A 17,413-nucleotide genomic window follows, 5' to 3' on the forward strand; every position below is an offset into this window, starting at 1 on the left:
TTTTCTTACTGTGCAGTTTTGTTGAAGCGGACTACCCAAAAGCGAGCGAAGTAGGAAATATCGATTAATTCTTTGCATGGATTTTTTGGTAGTCCTGAAAAGGACTGTTTTGTTGAACACCGTCGAAATAAGAACGGTAGAATTCGACATGATGATGATGACTGACTGACGATGGGTCAATTTACTTCTTGGCAGCCACCTTCTTCGGGGCAGCTTTTTTGGCTGGCGCGGCCTTCTTTGGCTTCGGGGTCTTGGGCTTGTTGGCAGCGGCTTTCGATGGCTTGGTGGCCTTCTGCTTCGGTGCAGCAGCCTTCTTGGCGGCCTTGGCTGGTGCTGCCTTAGCCTTCTTTGCAGCGGCGGCTTTCGGCTTTTTCTCACCTGCAGGCTTTTTGGCCTTCGGTTTCTTCTCGCCAGCGGGTTTCTTGGCAACCTTTTTCTTCTCTCCGGCAGCCTTCTTCGGTTTTTTGGCAGCAGCCTTCTTCGGCTTCTTCTCGCCAGCCGGTTGCTTGGCACCGGCTTTGATTTTGAACGAGCCGGATGCACCGGAACCCTTGGTCTGGGTGAGCTTTCCCTTCTCGACGCCAGATTTCAGGGCCTTCTTGATGAACGGGGCCAGCTTGGCGACGTCGCACTTGTAGTTGGCGGCGATGTACTTCTTGATGGCCTGCAGCGAAGATCCGTTGCGTTCCTTCAGCGTCTTGATGGCAGCCACTACCATGTCATTGACTGGTGGATGTGTCGATGGCTTCTTCGGTTTTTTGGCTTCTCCCTTGGCGGCTTTGGCTTTCTTCGGTGCCTTGGCCGGTGAAGCAGCAACCGGAGCTGCGGCCGATACGTCAACAGCGGTTTCAGCCATTTTTTCTAATGTGCACTTTTCTAAAGCAGGTAGAACGAGCGAACGACTAAGCGAATACAAACGAGTGTGTGAATGCAGTAGAATCGTGCGATACGTTCGGGCACCGAATCCGTCGGCCCTGTTAGGGAATACGCACATGACGGTTACCATTCGGTGCTAGGTAGGTGTAGGTAATTTTTCTGGACTATTGTTTTTAAATTGTAAACAATGAATCGACAGCAGCGGAAGTATCGCCAAAGAGTGGTTTTATGTTTGCTACGATGTTTGAACTTTCTGCTCCACCATTCGCGAACAGCCGGACGGGCAGTGATGATAGCGAAATATGCATTCAATATCGGACAAACGGTACATGCTTATTTCGAATTGTCAAAAATAGTAAAACAGTACCATTTAAACAATGCGGACTCCAACGAAACATGGTTCATTGGGAAGAGAAATATTTTCTCTTGACAACTAACACAACCCGTTCGATGACGGTTGCGACGCGCACGAGATTGAATCGGTCAAACTTGAACCTGCTGTCTGGCGCAAATCGATCAAACGACCAAAACGCAGTACGAACCGGTGACTAAGCTTTTCAATTTTTCCGTGTTCTGCATTTGGAAAATACAATTTTTAAACAATTTGACTAACAGATATGTTACGTGAGCATAATATTTCCGAACATGCCTTCCGAAATCTGGAACACGATGGCACTGCCAACGAATAATGCTGGCCAACGTCGCCAACGCCCGGGCGTGTCGGTTGTTCTGAAAGCATTTTGGTTACTATTTTTTGTAATGAACTTGTTTTGCCATTTGAATTTGGTTCATCTTGCAAATATTAAACCTGAACATCAGGACAGGTCAATTCCAAGAGAGAGGATGTTTAAAAATTTCGACAGTGAAAAATTAGAATCAAACAAACCGAAGTCCTTTCTAACACAACGAGTCAAATGTGTGGTGTGTTGTTCACGTACCACAAACGGCTGGCTGGGCTGAGAATATTTGTCATCAGAAGCAAAAACCAAAAAACAATCTTTCCCAAATCAGAATACCGGAATTGTGGAGCGCATTTAGGATTTTACATGCAAAATATACGGTGCAAGTATTACCATTAAATAATAATAATAATCCTTCGACACCTCCATCTGTCTAGCGTGCGTGCCAGACATAGTCAGTCTCTCAGTCTCAATCGATTGGCAACAAAGAACTCGAGCAGTGATTTGATTTGATACCGAATTTGAGTGTTGCTTATATTTGATAGATATTGGCCGAAAATTGTCACGTACCGGAAGAAAGCACCGAACCCAACCGAACATTAGCCTACTATTCAAAGATTGGCAATTGCTGTGTATTTCTTTCGCCAGAAACATCCCCACCAGTCGTCTGGGGATGGGACGTTGACTATGTCAACGGCAAGCAAGCGTCTGTCGGGGTAGTCTTGGAACGAAACAAATTGGTATTTTCATGATTTTGAACCAATATTGTATAGTATAGTGTATTGAGAGTAGCAGTAGCAGAGTAATACTAGTAACTGGTGGCCGAATCCCGTCAGAATTGTCAGGCAGTCAGTCACATGGCATGACACGGCGAGTGCACGATGTGTTGCAAGCTGGGTAACAGGACAATACACATTGCTGAACTATGTAACAGGGAAGCAATGTGTATTGTCTGTGCTGCTTGTCTGTCAGCAGGTCGTCTATTCTCCTCTCAACTGCTACTTTAGCAGAAACAAAAATGAAAGACCAAAAAATAAGGAAAACATTTCAAACACCTATAGATTACTGACTTTCCATATGGGGGGCATGAATTGTGCAACGGATCGGATGTCATTTTCTGTGCGCGCGCAACTTGTGTGTGTGTGTCTGAGTATGTGATTGTTTAAGGGAAAATATTCGAATTCGTAAACTCGTTGGTAATTGATTGGGTGGCCCTGAAAAGGGCCTTTGGGGTATATGTTGTGAGATCAAACGAAAGCCGATAGCCTGTTTAAGCACGTTCGCCACGGATCCGACGAGCCAGCTGGATGTCCTTTGGCATGATGGTAACACGCTTGGCGTGGATCGCGCATAGATTGGTGTCCTCGAACAAACCGACGAGATAGGCTTCGCTGGCTTCCTGCAGTGCCATGACGGCGGAACTCTGGAAGCGAAGGTCGGTCTTGAAATCTTGGGCAATTTCACGCACTAAACGCTGGAACGGCAGCTTGCGAATCAACAGCTCAGTCGATTTCTGGTAACGACGGATCTCCCGAAGGGCTACTGTTCCTGGCCGATAACGATGGGGTTTCTTCACTCCGCCAGTAGCAGGAGCACTTTTGCGAGCAGCCTTTGTCGCCAGTTGCTTACGAGGAGCCTTTCCTCCGGTCGATTTACGAGCGGTCTGCTTGGTACGAGCCATTATTTCTTTCTTTTGCTTATCCTTTCTCCCTACACCGTACTGTACGCGTTGAAAACAAAACACAGAATGAGCTCAAAACGGACCTGGCTGGCTGTTTTATACCTGCCCGACCGGTCTGAGGCAGCCAATCAGCACAAAGCAAAGCACGAAACGGACCCTCTCGGTAGGTATAAAAAAAAGCACCGGTCTGCGAAGTGGCATTAGTTTCACTTGTACTGTCTTACTTGCAAGAACAAGCAGCTAGCAGAGAAAAATGACTGGTCGCGGCAAAGGAGGAAAGGGACTCGGAAAAGGAGGCGCCAAGCGTCATCGTAAAGTGCTTCGTGATAACATCCAGGGAATTACCAAGCCCGCTATCCGTCGTCTGGCTCGTCGTGGTGGTGTCAAGCGTATCTCCGGTCTGATCTATGAGGAAACTCGTGGAGTGCTGAAGGTGTTCCTGGAAAATGTGATCCGAGATGCAGTAACCTACACTGAACACGCCAAGCGCAAGACCGTCACCGCCATGGATGTCGTGTATGCTCTGAAGCGACAGGGTCGCACTCTGTATGGTTTCGGAGGTTAAACGTCGTAACGAGAACACACATAACATAATACGGAAGGATAAAAGGCCCTTTTCAGGGCCACCAATATGTTTCGCAAAGAATTAGTTAGCATTTGCTGGTATTCATTATAATCTATAATCATGATGATGATGATGATGATGATGATGGTGGTGGTGGTGATGATATGAGAATAGTAAGAAGTGTGCAATAGAGTAGTGAGTAGTGTGAATTCAACCGGGTTCGAAACTGACTAGATTTTTCAGTCCAACAACTAGGTTTTCAAACAAACAATTTAACCAGCAGTCGTTAGGGTGGAAACTGGTTTTCGGTTTCGCATCAAGCAAACACGACATTATTATTTCTGGTCGGTTGTGAGTTTCAAACTGCTGTTGACACTTGAGTACTACTTAACGCGCCGCTGAAAAACGTAACATTTGAGAAAAGAAATTAGTTATGTTGTTTAACATGAACTATCTTTTCGAAATCTTTCATTCCCATTCAACTGTTCTGGTCAACTGTCAATGCTGTTGGCTTCGAATTTCGACTATACAACATGCAGCATTTGCTCAAAGCCGCCTAGGATAGAAAAACGATTGCTGTTGATATGTCATTGGTTGGTTTACAGTAGCATGCATGTGTATGTGTAGCAATTTGTTATTTGGTTGGTCGACCAAGTCTGTCGATTGGTCCGAAAAGTAATCGATACTTTTCTTTATTTCGAAACCAACATATTTTTGCTCCGAACAATATATTGTCCATATGGCATGGATGAATACTCCGAAACGCGAGAACAATTGTACCTGTGTTGTTCATAATTTGTTCTGTTTTTCTCGTTAGGTGTTTGTTGGCTGATGAAAGTAAAATCATCAACGAACAAAATGTGTTTGGTGATTGAATGAGGGAAATATGCGAACTTAACACTTTGTGTAGATTTGTTTGTGGCCCTTAAAAGGGCCGATTATGCTTGGCGATTCGTATGCACACACACGATCGGGGGGGTTTGGTTGTTCTCACTCAGTTTACTTGGAGCTAGTGTACTTGGTGACGGCTTTGGTTCCTTCCGAAACGGCGTGCTTGGCCAACTCTCCTGGCAAAAGCAGACGAACGGCGGTCTGGATTTCGCGAGAGGTAATCGTCGAACGTTTGTTGTAATGGGCCAAACGCGATGCCTCGGATGCAATGCGTTCGAAGATGTCATTGACGAAACTGTTCATGATGCTCATCGCCTTCGAGGATACTCCGGTATCAGGGTGGACCTGTTTCAACACTTTGTAGATGTAGATAGCGTAGCTTTCCTTCCTGCGGATCTTCTTCTTTTTCTTATCTCCCTTGGCGATGTTTTTCTGGGCCTTGCCGGATTTTTTGGCTGCCTTTCCACTGGTTTTCGGTGCCATCGTGCTTGACGGTTCTCGTACGTTCAGAGTAACTGCTTTAACTTAAATGACGCTATTTGCCATATGACAGCTCGTTTTATACCTGCTATTGAGAGCGGCGCATGGACTGCCCCTTTGTTAGAATTCCTTTTCCTGTTCGCAGAACGGGAAACAGTGAGACGATATAAAACAGAGGGTTAGTACGGCGGCAGCCAGTATTACTGAATTGGCTGTCTAGTCGTTAACAGCATCTCGTGGATTTTTTACGCAGAAACACGCACACACAAAATGTCTGGCCGTGGTAAAGGAGGAAAAGTTAAGGGAAAGGCAAAGTCCCGCTCAAACCGTGCTGGTCTGCAGTTCCCAGTAGGCAGAATCCACCGTCTGCTCCGGAAGGGAAACTACGCCGAACGTGTCGGTGCCGGTGCACCGGTCTATCTGGCGGCAGTGATGGAATACCTGGCCGCCGAAGTGCTGGAATTGGCCGGTAACGCTGCCCGTGACAACAAGAAAACGAGAATCATCCCTCGCCATCTGCAGCTGGCCATCCGTAACGACGAGGAGTTGAACAAACTGCTCTCCGGAGTTACCATCGCACAGGGCGGTGTACTGCCAAACATCCAGGCAGTGCTGCTCCCGAAGAAAACCGAGAAAAAGGCCTAAATTGCGATTTCCGGAACATATTGGTGTTACCCCCCTTACAGAACCCGTCCTTTTCAGGACGACCACCTCACTGTGATAAAGAAATATTTAAGATTGCTTTGAATTAAAGATTGCTAAAGTTGTGATACGCCTGGAAAGTATAATGCGCAAATCAAGTATAGCGACCTTTGTTCATTTTCGTTTTCGGAATTTTACCCTGAATCGGTGTATCTACCTGATGCGAAAATGATGTCCGCTTTTTCAGTGTTTGGAAAACAGAAGACAAAATCGGTCATACCAGACGAATCGGAATTTTAGAATGATCGATGTGAGTTCAATGGCGAAAATCTTTCCCATCGATTTACCGGAAAATGCAGCCATTAAAACATCCAAACTTGATCATATAATCTTAGAGAAAGTGTCGCACGAGAAATAAGAGAATAATTTTCGTTCGTATCCGTGACGACACACCGATCCAATATAGCGCATGTATCTGTGTCATCGGTCGGCATCATCTCATGAATGGTGACGACCGACTAGAAAAAAAGAAGAAGAAGAAGAAGATATCGTAGCTACCACCATGATGGTGAATAAACACTGCCACACACACAGGCCAAAAACAAATGGTAATGTAATGTGTATATGAGGAAACGAAAATCAAGCTGTACCTAAGTTCAGCCATCGGTCTCAGAACCGGAGGGCAAGGTCGCATAAACGCGCGCGTGCGTGTGTGTGTGTGTGTGTGTGTGTGTGTGTGTGTGTGTGTGTGTCTGTATATTCATTTACATTACATTAGCGGCCCCTACACGTGGCATTGTTTATTATTGACAACCAAAAGCATCGTCAGTACCACCAATCCAATTAGCTTGGTAACTTGTGTCGGTATTTTTCGAGAAAACGTTTAGAGCTTTAAGTATTGCAACTGAATATTGAAACATTGAGAGAAGAGTTCATTAAACAGTACACTCTCGCCAATGAAAGTTTTGTTGGATTGGCGAATAATTTTGATTGTTTGAACATATTTTCATCAATCCGATGATGTTTCGACCATTCGACTAACATATATTTTCGAACGAATACGAATGCCACAAATACGATAGCGACACGAACGTAAACAATAAGGAGAGTAATATTGGCTACTACGAGAATGCGAGAGGCGTGAAAGAGAGAATGAAAATAACCGACGAACAACTATGGCAACAGTGTACACCAATTGTCTAGACCGAACCGCAGTTTAGTGGTTGGTAAGTGTGTATTGGTGTGCGATTCTAGCAGGAAAAATAAAAACTGCTGCTCATTAGAATATCCTATTGGAAAGACTATCTACTTGGAAAACAGGAACTCCGAATTGTTTTCCGACGGTCCATGTAAGAAATTACTGAAAGATTACTCAATAGCAAGTTGCTTATTTAGCATCGATTGTTGAGTTTCGTTGACATGATCAAACGATGAACGCGGCTTACTCAATCCTAACGCAGTGAACGGAACTCTCGCTGTTCGGATGGTTAGGTTAGCTTAGCAACAATGACAAATGGCAACTGAACGAAAAATGGTTGAAATGGTGAAAAATCTCTCAAACTCTCAAGTGAAAAGTAGTCCAGGTTAACCGGTATTTTTTCTCCCTCTGCTCATGCTCATGGATGGGATATGGGAAATCGGTTTGACTTTGCGTCGTATAAACGGTTGTTCGTTTCTACCTACCACCATCCGAGAGGTAAACAATACGTACATGAAAAAAAAAAACTTAACGACAAAAGTAAAAACCAATCTTTATATGATACCTTCCCGTTATTGTACGTGTTTCAAAACGCTTGTGCCTACAAAATTGAAAAAATTTGTCTTGTGTTTTCTTTTCCGCAATTTTCAGTAGCAAGCAATTTTGTGAATCGCATACCTCAGTTGCACTATTGCGCAAATTGTGTGTGTGTGTGTGTGTGTGTGTGTGTGTGTGTGTGTGTGTGTGTGTGTGTGTGTGTGTGTGTGTGTGTAGACTGCCATGAACAACATGTTCCAACTTATCGCAAACAGAGGTGCGTTGGGAGAGCGAGAGAGAGAGAAAAGCAAGTTAGAGAACATAAGAATGAACTTTATTATGACTGAGGGAAAAACCAATACCCATACATTGAAGTAAACCAGTATGACGTTGATATGCATATGTATTGGTGTATGTTTTTGGAAAGCGGAAAATCTTCTTTTTCGTTCTTTGTCTCCGAATTCATCTCCTTTCATTGATAATCGATGGATGAGTGATAAATGATGAATGCTAACTCAAATCGCTATTAAAATATAAATCACCACTCGCAAAATCGAACAAACTAATGTTTTCTGTCCTGCAGGTACAAATCTAATTGTTCCTAACAAGCAAACAGTAAACTTCGGTTGCTAGAGATGATGTCCGATTTTGAGACATTTTCGTTATTTTGGCACAGGAGATTTATTCTTCTCGAAAACCTGCGATTTTCACGAAAACAAACACACACGCACGCGCGCAATCAAATGAAAAAGTGCATGTTCGAAAGAAATTTACATTTGCTTGTCGTCTTCGTGATGAAGTCTTACCATCAAAGCATCATAGAAGAATACTTTACTATGGGACGCCTTTTCAAAATTTACCCTCTGAGAATGTGATAAGTTTTTTGTTTTATCAATGTCTTCTTTCGCCGTTCTTCGGAAAAGGCGGGAAATCTTTGGTCATCCCTGTACAAAAGTAGTGCCTAAAACAATTCGCTCTCTCTCGCTTCCGCAACGGTGTGTGGCTGGTTTCAAGGAATTCAGTTCCAGCATAATGTAATGCACAAATTGGATGAGATTGTTCAAAACAACTAAACTCACTCAAACCAATTGCCCAGCACCTTCCCTCTATTGCACTTTCTTTCACAAACGGCCACCACCATCACAATCGAAACGAGTAAAGAAGAAGCAAGCAAAACAACACACGAGAATTCGAATTTAACACTTTGTGTAGATTTGTTTGTGGCCCTTAAAAGGGCCGTTTGTTAGTTCTCGCATACACGGGGTCGGTGTTGTTCTCAGTTTACTTGGAGCTGGTGTACTTGGTGACGGCTTTGGTTCCCTCAGAAACGGCGTGCTTGGCCAACTCTCCTGGCAAAAGCAGACGAACGGCAGTCTGGATTTCGCGAGAGGTAATCGTCGAACGTTTGTTGTAATGAGCCAAACGCGATGCCTCGGATGCAATGCGTTCGAAGATGTCATTGACGAAACTGTTCATGATGCTCATCGCCTTCGAGGATACTCCGGTATCAGGGTGGACCTGCTTCAACACTTTGTAGATGTAGATAGCGTAGCTTTCCTTCCTGCGGATCTTCTTCTTCTTCTTATCACCCTTGGCGATGTTCTTCTGGGCCTTGCCGGATTTTTTGGCCGCCTTTCCACTAGTTTTCGGTGCCATCGTTCTAACGTTGACGTGCGTTCAGAGTAGCTGTTTTCACGTAAATGACGCTAGCTCGCCCAAGAAACCCCGTTTTATACCTGCTACAGGCAACGCAGTAGGGACAGCCCCTTTGTCAAAATTTGATCCTCTTTTGCGCTTTATGCTCTGCCTATTCGCAGAACGAGAAACAGCGAGATGGTATAAAACAGAGGGTTAGTACTGCGGCAGCCAGTATTACCGAGTTAGCATCCTAGCTGTTAGCATCGTTTCGTGGATTTTTTACGAAAACAAAACACATAAAAGAAAATGTCTGGCCGTGGCAAAGGAGGAAAAGTTAAGGGAAAGGCAAAGTCCCGCTCGAACCGTGCTGGTCTGCAGTTCCCAGTAGGCAGAATCCACCGTCTGCTTCGGAAAGGAAACTACGCCGAACGTGTCGGTGCCGGTGCACCGGTCTATCTGGCGGCAGTGATGGAATACCTGGCCGCCGAAGTGCTGGAATTGGCCGGTAACGCTGCCCGTGACAACAAGAAAACGAGAATCATCCCTCGTCATCTGCAGCTGGCCATCCGTAACGACGAGGAGTTGAACAAACTGCTCTCCGGAGTTACCATCGCACAGGGCGGTGTACTGCCAAACATCCAGGCAGTGTTGCTCCCGAAGAAAACCGAAAAGAAGGCCTAAATTGCACTTGATTCGCACTGAAACCAATCGAAAAAACGTCCTTTTCAGGACGACCACAATTTTCTGATAAAGAACTTATAGAAATTTACTATTTTACTATCGATCAATCATATTTACTCATGCAAGCGCCATAAGACTTGTTTTTTTTTTTTCCATAGCTTCTAGGATAATTTCCCACATTACAAGTGAAAAGTCGATGGTCGGTGGTCGATTGCGCTGGAGAATAGATTTATTTTTTTTTTACCGATCAAGCAAGGTTGGTTGAATGAAAACGACAATCGTCTGGAGAGTCAAGCTACTAAATTAAATATGATTATACGAAAAACCGCGTACAGAGCGATACCGTGTCCGAACTGGCTCTACACTAAATGGAAACTATAACGGCATTCATTTTCCAAGAAAAGGAAAACTGGGATAGTTTTAAAATACAAATATAATTGGGAACAAAAACATCAACCATTTTTATTGATGAATTTTCGCAAGCTAGATTTTTACGAACGGACTTCATCAATCATCGTGCATAAACCGTCCGCATTTTCATTTGATCACCTACCGATCCTTTCGTCGCTGCTTACCGACTGAGCGAACGAACATATTTGATTGTACTACAAGAGAAGCATGCGCGTAGCAGCGGGGTCGGCTCTATGGCTGCGCACCAATTTATCCACTATAGCGTGTCGGTGAAGCACACGCTCAGAAAGTAGTGCTGCTGTGATGGATAAAAGCATACTTTTTTTTTTTTTTCTTACTGTGCAGTTTTGTTGAAGCGGACTACCCAAAAGCGAGCGAAGTAGGAAATATCGATTAATTCTTTGCATGGATTTTTTGGTAGTCCTGAAAAGGACTGTTTTGTTGAACACCGTCGAAATAAGAACGGTAGAATTCGACATGATGATGATGACTGACTGACGATGGGTCAATTTACTTCTTGGCAGCCACCTTCTTCGGGGCAGCTTTTTTGGCTGGCGCGGCCTTCTTTGGCTTCGGGGTCTTGGGCTTGTTGGCAGCGGCTTTCGATGGCTTGGTGGCCTTCTGCTTCGGTGCAGCAGCCTTCTTGGCGGCCTTGGCTGGTGCTGCCTTAGCCTTCTTTGCAGCGGCGGCTTTCGGCTTTTTCTCACCTGCAGGCTTTTTGGCCTTCGGTTTCTTCTCGCCAGCGGGTTTCTTGGCAACCTTTTTCTTCTCTCCGGCAGCCTTCTTCGGTTTTTTGGCAGCAGCCTTCTTCGGCTTCTTCTCGCCAGCCGGTTGCTTGGCACCGGCTTTGATTTTGAACGAGCCGGATGCACCGGAACCCTTGGTCTGGGTGAGCTTTCCCTTCTCGACGCCAGATTTCAGGGCCTTCTTGATGAACGGGGCCAGCTTGGCGACGTCGCACTTGTAGTTGGCGGCGATGTACTTCTTGATGGCCTGCAGCGAAGATCCGTTGCGTTCCTTCAGCGTCTTGATGGCAGCCACTACCATGTCATTGACTGGTGGATGTGTCGATGGCTTCTTCGGTTTTTTGGCTTCTCCCTTGGCGGCTTTGGCTTTCTTCGGTGCCTTGGCCGGTGAAGCAGCAACCGGAGCTGCGGCCGATACGTCAACAGCGGTTTCAGCCATTTTTTCTAATGTGCACTTTTCTAAAGCAGGTAGAACGAGCGAACGACTAAGCGAATACAAACGAGTGTGTGAATGCAGTAGAATCGTGCGATACGTTCGGGCACCGAATCCGTCGGCCCTGTTAGGGAATACGCACATGACGGTTACCATTCGGTGCTAGGTAGGTGTAGGTAATTTTTCTGGACTATTGTTTTTAAATTGTAAACAATGAATCGACAGCAGCGGAAGTATCGCCAAAGAGTGGTTTTATGTTTGCTACGATGTTTGAACTTTCTGCTCCACCATTCGCGAACAGCCGGACGGGCAGTGATGATAGCGAAATATGCATTCAATATCGGACAAACGGTACATGCTTATTTCGAATTGTCAAAAATAGTAAAACAGTACCATTTAAACAATGCGGACTCCAACGAAACATGGTTCATTGGGAAGAGAAATATTTTCTCTTGACAACTAACACAACCCGTTCGATGACGGTTGCGACGCGCACAAGATTGAATCGGTCAAACTTGAACCTGCTGTCTGGCGCAAATCGATCAAACGACCAAAACGCAGTACGAACCGGTGACTAAGCTTTTCAATTTTTCCGTGTTCTGCATTTGGAAAATACAATTTTTAAACAATTTGACTAACAGATATGTTACGTGAGCATAATATTTCCGAACATGCCTTCCGAAATCTGGAACACGATGGCACTGCCAACGAATAATGCTGGCCAACGTCGCCAACGCCCGGGCGTGTCGGTTGTTCTGAAAGCATTTTGGTTACTATTTTTTGTAATGAACTTGTTTTGCCATTTGAATTTGGTTCATCTTGCAAATATTAAACCTGAACATCAGGACAGGTCAATTCCAAGAGAGAGGATGTTTAAAAATTTCGACAGTGAAAAATTAGAATCAAACAAACCGAAGTCCTTTCTAACACAACGAGTCAAATGTGTGGTGTGTTGTTCACGTACCACAAACGGCTGGCTGGGCTGAGAATATTTGTCATCAGAAGCAAAAACCAAAAAACAATCTTTCCCAAATCAGAATACCGGAATTGTGGAGCGCATTTAGGATTTTACATGCAAAATATACGGTGCAAGTATTACCATTAAATAATAATAATAATCCTTCGACACCTCCATCTGTCTAGCGTGCGTGCCAGACATAGTCAGTCTCTCAGTCTCAATCGATTGGCAACAAAGAACTCGAGCAGTGATTTGATTTGATACCGAATTTGAGTGTTGCTTATATTTGATAGATATTGGCCGAAAATTGTCACGTACCGGAAGAAAGCACCGAACCCAACCGAACATTAGCCTACTATTCAAAGATTGGCAATTGCTGTGTATTTCTTTCGCCAGAAACATCCCCACCAGTCGTCTGGGGATGGGACGTTGACTATGTCAACGGCAAGCAAGCGTCTGTCGGGGTAGTCTTGGAACGAAACAAATTGGTATTTTCATGATTTTGAACCAATATTGTATAGTATAGTGTATTGAGAGTAGCAGTAGCAGAGTAATACTAGTAACTGGTGGCCGAATCCCGTCAGAATTGTCAGGCAGTCAGTCACATGGCATGACACGGCGAGTGCACGATGTGTTGCAAGCTGGGTTACAAATTTTGCTGAACTATGTAACAGGGAAGCAATGTGTATTGTCTGTGCTGCTTGTCTGTCAGCAGGTCGTCTATTCTCCTCTCAACTGCTACTTTAGCAGAAACAAAAATGAAAGACCAAAAAATAAGGAAAACATTTCAAACACCTATAGATTACTGACTTTCCATATGGGGGGCATGAATTGTGCAACGGATCGGATGTCATTTTCTGTGCGCGCGCAACTTGTGTGTGTGTGTGTCTGAGTATGTGATTGTTTAAGGGAAAATATTCGAATTCGTAAACTCGTTGGTAATTGATTGGGTGGCCCTGAAAAGGGCCTTTGGGGTATATGTTGTGAGATCAAACGAAAGCCGATAGCCTGTTTAAGCACGTTCGCCACGGATCCGACGAGCCAGCTGGATGTCCTTTGGCATGATGGTAACACGCTTGGCGTGGATCGCGCATAGATTGGTGTCCTCGAACAAACCGACTAGATAGGCTTCGCTGGCCTCCTGCAGTGCCATGACGGCGGAACTCTGGAAGCGAAGGTCGGTCTTGAAATCTTGGGCAATTTCACGCACTAAACGCTGGAACGGCAGCTTGCGAATCAACAGCTCAGTCGATTTCTGGTAACGACGGATCTCCCGAAGGGCTACTGTTCCTGGCCGATAACGATGGGGTTTCTTCACTCCGCCAGTAGCAGGAGCACTTTTGCGAGCAGCCTTTGTCGCCAGTTGCTTACGAGGAGCCTTTCCTCCGGTCGATTTACGAGCGGTCTGCTTGGTACGAGCCATTATTTCTTTCTTTTGCTTATCCTTTCTCTCTACACCGTACTGTACGCGTTGAAAACAAAACACAGAATGAGCTCAAAACGGACCTGGCTGGCTGTTTTATACCTGCCCGACCGCTCTGAAGCAGCCAATCAGCACAAAGCAAAGCACGAAACGGACCCTCTCGGTAGGTATAAAAAAAAGCACCGGTCTGCGAAGTGGCATTAGTTTCACTTGTACTGTCTTACTTGCAAGAACAAGCAGCTAGCAGAGAAAAATGACTGGTCGCGGCAAAGGAGGAAAGGGACTCGGAAAAGGAGGCGCCAAGCGTCATCGTAAAGTGCTTCGTGATAACATCCAGGGAATTACCAAGCCCGCTATCCGTCGTCTGGCTCGTCGTGGTGGTGTCAAGCGTATCTCCGGTCTGATCTATGAGGAAACTCGTGGAGTGCTGAAGGTGTTCCTGGAAAATGTGATCCGAGATGCAGTAACCTACACTGAACACGCCAAGCGCAAGACCGTCACCGCCATGGATGTCGTGTATGCTCTGAAGCGACAGGGTCGCACTCTGTATGGTTTCGGAGGTTAAACGTCGTAACGAGAACACACATAACATAATACGGAAGGATAAAAGGCCCTTTTCAGGGCCACCAATATGTTTCGCAAAGAATTAGTTAGCATTTGCTGGTATTCATTATAATCTATAATCATGATGATGATGATGATGATGGTGGTGGTGGTGATGATATGAGAATAGTAAGAAGTGTGCAATAGAGTAGTGAGTAGTGTGAATTCAACCGGGTTCGAAACTGACTAGATTTTTCAGTCCAACAACTAGGTTTTCAAACAAACAATTTAACCAGCAGTCGTTAGGGTGGAAACTGGTTTTCGGTTTCGCATCAAGCAAACACGACATTATTATTTCTGGTCGGTTGTGAGTTTCAAACTGCTGTTGACACTTGAGTACTACTTAACGCGCCGCTGAAAAACGTAACATTTGAGAAAAGAAATTAGTTATGTTGTTTAACATGAACTATCTTTTCGAAATCATTCATTCCCATTCAACTGTTCTGGTCAACTGTCAATGCTGTTGGCTTCGAATTTCGACTATACAACATGCAGCATTTGCTCAAAGCCGCCTAGGATAGAAAAACGATTGCTGTTGATATGTCATTGGTTGGTTTACAGTAGCATGCATGTGTATGTGTAGCAATTTGTTATTTGGTTGGTCGACCAAGTCTGTCGATTGGTCCGAAAAGTAATCGATACTTTTCTTTATTTCGAAACCAACATATTTTTGCTCCGAACAATATATTGTCCATATGGCATGGATGAATACTCCGAAACGCGAGAACAATTGTACCTGTGTTGTTCATAATTTGTTCTGTTTTTCTCGTTAGGTGTTTGTTGGCTGATGAAAGTAAAATCATCAACGAACAAAATGTGTTTGGTGATTGAATGAGGGAAATATGCGAACTTAACACTTTGTGTAGATTTGTTTGTGGCCCTTAAAAGGGCCGATTATGCTTGGCGATTCGTATGCACACACACGATCGGGGGGGTTTGGTTGTTCTCACTCAGTTTACTTGGAGCTAGTGTACTTGGTGACGGCTTTGGTTCCTTCCGAAACGGCGTGCTTGGCCAACTCTCCTGGCAAAAGCAGACGAACGGCGGTCTGGATTTCGCGAGAGGTAATCGTCGAACGTTTGTTGTAATGGGCCAAACGCGATGCCTCGGATGCAATGCGTTCGAAGATGTCATTGACGAAACTGTTCATGATGCTCATCGCCTTCGAGGATACTCCGGTATCAGGGTGGACCTGTTTCAACACTTTGTAGATGTAGATAGCGTAGCTTTCCTTCCTGCGGATCTTCTTCTTTTTCTTATCTCCCTTGGCGATGTTTTTCTGGGCCTTGCCGGATTTTTTGGCTGCCTTTCCACTGGTTTTCGGTGCCATCGTGCTTGACGGTTCTCGTACGTTCAGAGTAACTGCTTTAACTTAAATGACGCTATTTGCCATATGACAGCTCGTTTTATACCTGCTATTGAGAGCGGCGCATGGACTGCCCCTTTGTTAGAATTCCTTTTCCTGTTCGCAGAACGGGAAACAGTGAGACGATATAAAACAGAGGGTTAGTACGGCGGCAGCCAGTATTACTGAATTGGCTGTCTAGTCGTTAACAGCATCTCGTGGATTTTTTACGCAGAAACACGCACACACAAAATGTCTGGCCGTGGTAAAGGAGGAAAAGTTAAGGGAAAGGCAAAGTCCCGCTCAAACCGTGCTGGTCTGCAGTTCCCAGTAGGCAGAATCCACCGTCTGCTCCGGAAGGGAAACTACGCCGAACGTGTCGGTGCCGGTGCACCGGTCTATCTGGCGGCAGTGATGGAATACCTGGCCGCCGAAGTGCTGGAATTGGCCGGTAACGCTGCCCGTGACAACAAGAAAACGAGAATCATCCCTCGCCATCTGCAGCTGGCCATCCGTAACGACGAGGAGTTGAACAAACTGCTCTCCGGAGTTACCATCGCACAGGGCGGTGTACTGCCAAACATCCAGGCAGTGCTGCTCCCGAAGAAAACCGAGAAAAAGGCCTAAATTGCGATTTCCGGAACATATTGGTGTTACCCCCCTTACAGAACCCGTCCTTTTCAGGACGACCACCTCACTGTGATAAAGAAATATTTAAGATTGCTTTGAATTAAAGATTGCTAAAGTTGTGATACGCCTGGAAAGTATAATGCGCAAATCAAGTATAGCGACCTTTGTTCATTTTCGTTTTCGGAATTTTACCCTGAATCGGTGTATCTACCTGATGCGAAAATGATGTCCGCTTTTTCAGTGTTTGGAAAACAGAAGACAAAATCGGTCATACCAGACGAATCGGAATTTTAGAATGATCGATGTGAGTTCAATGGCGAAAATCTTTCCCATCGATTTACCGGAAAATGCAGCCATTAAAACATCCAAACTTGATCATATAATCTTAGAGAAAGTGTCGCACGAGAAATAAGAGAATAATTTTCGTTCGTATCCGTGACGACACACCGATCCAATATAGCGCATGTATCTGTGTCATCGGTCGGCATCATCTCATCAATGGTGACGACCGACTAGAAAAAAAGAAGAAGAAGAAGAAGATATCGTAGCTACCACCATGATGGTGAATAAACACTGCCACACACACAGGCCAAAAACAAATGGTAATGTAATGTGTATATGAGGAAACGAAAATCAAGCTGTACCTAAGTTCAGCCATCGGTCTCAGAACCGGAGGGCAAGGTCGCATAAACGCGCGCGTGCGTGTGTGTGTGTGTGTGTGTGTGTGTGTGTCTGTATATTCATTTACATTACATTAGCGGCCCCTACACGTGGCATTGTTTATTATTGACAACCAAAAGCATCGTCAGTACCACCAATCCAATTAGCTTGGTAACTTGTGTCGGTATTTTTCGAGAAAACGTTTAGAGCTTTAAGTATTGCAACTGAATATTGAAACATTGAGAGAAGAGTTCATTAAACAGTACACTCTCGCCAATGAAAGTTTTGTTGGATTGGCGAATAATTTTGATTGTTTGAACATATTTTCATCAATC

General features: G+C 44.8%; 9 protein-coding genes and 1 pseudogene across 9 annotated transcripts; 5 read left to right on the forward strand and 5 right to left on the reverse strand.

Annotated features, from left to right (window-relative positions):
- Positions 1-181: 181 nt before the first annotated feature.
- LOC131425496 (histone H1B-like) lies at positions 182-856 on the reverse strand. Its single transcript, XM_058587437.1, has one exon. It carries the CDS (start codon positions 854-856, stop codon positions 182-184), a length of 675 nt encoding a protein of 224 aa, XP_058443420.1.
- Positions 857-3,490: 2,634 nt separating this feature from the next.
- On the forward strand, positions 3,491-3,764 carry LOC131425503 (histone H4-like; annotated as a pseudogene).
- A 1,037-nt stretch (positions 3,765-4,801) lies between these two features.
- On the reverse strand, positions 4,802-5,176 carry LOC131440525 (histone H2B-like). Its single transcript, XM_058611880.1, has one exon. The coding sequence runs from the start codon at positions 5,174-5,176 to the stop codon at positions 4,802-4,804; it is 375 nt and encodes a 124-aa protein (XP_058467863.1).
- Positions 5,177-5,443: 267 nt separating this feature from the next.
- LOC131425504 (histone H2A) lies at positions 5,444-5,818 on the forward strand. The gene has a single exon (XM_058587444.1). It carries the CDS (start codon positions 5,444-5,446, stop codon positions 5,816-5,818), a length of 375 nt encoding a protein of 124 aa, XP_058443427.1.
- Positions 5,819-8,831: 3,013 nt separating this feature from the next.
- On the reverse strand, positions 8,832-9,206 carry LOC131440530 (histone H2B-like). The gene has a single exon (XM_058611893.1). The coding sequence runs from the start codon at positions 9,204-9,206 to the stop codon at positions 8,832-8,834; it is 375 nt and encodes a 124-aa protein (XP_058467876.1).
- Positions 9,207-9,494: 288 nt separating this feature from the next.
- Positions 9,495-9,869, forward strand: LOC131425505 (histone H2A). The gene has a single exon (XM_058587445.1). The coding sequence runs from the start codon at positions 9,495-9,497 to the stop codon at positions 9,867-9,869; it is 375 nt and encodes a 124-aa protein (XP_058443428.1).
- A 921-nt stretch (positions 9,870-10,790) lies between these two features.
- LOC131440537 (histone H1B-like) lies at positions 10,791-11,465 on the reverse strand. Its single transcript, XM_058611906.1, has one exon. It carries the CDS (start codon positions 11,463-11,465, stop codon positions 10,791-10,793), a length of 675 nt encoding a protein of 224 aa, XP_058467889.1.
- Positions 11,466-14,093: 2,628 nt separating this feature from the next.
- Positions 14,094-14,405, forward strand: LOC131425512 (histone H4). Its single transcript, XM_058587452.1, has one exon. The coding sequence runs from the start codon at positions 14,094-14,096 to the stop codon at positions 14,403-14,405; it is 312 nt and encodes a 103-aa protein (XP_058443435.1).
- Positions 14,406-15,398: 993 nt separating this feature from the next.
- LOC131425508 (histone H2B-like) lies at positions 15,399-15,773 on the reverse strand. The gene has a single exon (XM_058587448.1). The coding sequence runs from the start codon at positions 15,771-15,773 to the stop codon at positions 15,399-15,401; it is 375 nt and encodes a 124-aa protein (XP_058443431.1).
- A 267-nt stretch (positions 15,774-16,040) lies between these two features.
- Positions 16,041-16,415, forward strand: LOC131425507 (histone H2A). The gene has a single exon (XM_058587447.1). The coding sequence runs from the start codon at positions 16,041-16,043 to the stop codon at positions 16,413-16,415; it is 375 nt and encodes a 124-aa protein (XP_058443430.1).
- The last annotated feature ends 998 nt before the right edge of the window (positions 16,416-17,413 follow it).

Source organism: Malaya genurostris, chromosome 1, assembly GCF_030247185.1.
Source record: "Malaya genurostris strain Urasoe2022 chromosome 1, Malgen_1.1, whole genome shotgun sequence".
Classification (NCBI taxonomy): domain Eukaryota; kingdom Metazoa; phylum Arthropoda; class Insecta; order Diptera; family Culicidae; genus Malaya; species Malaya genurostris.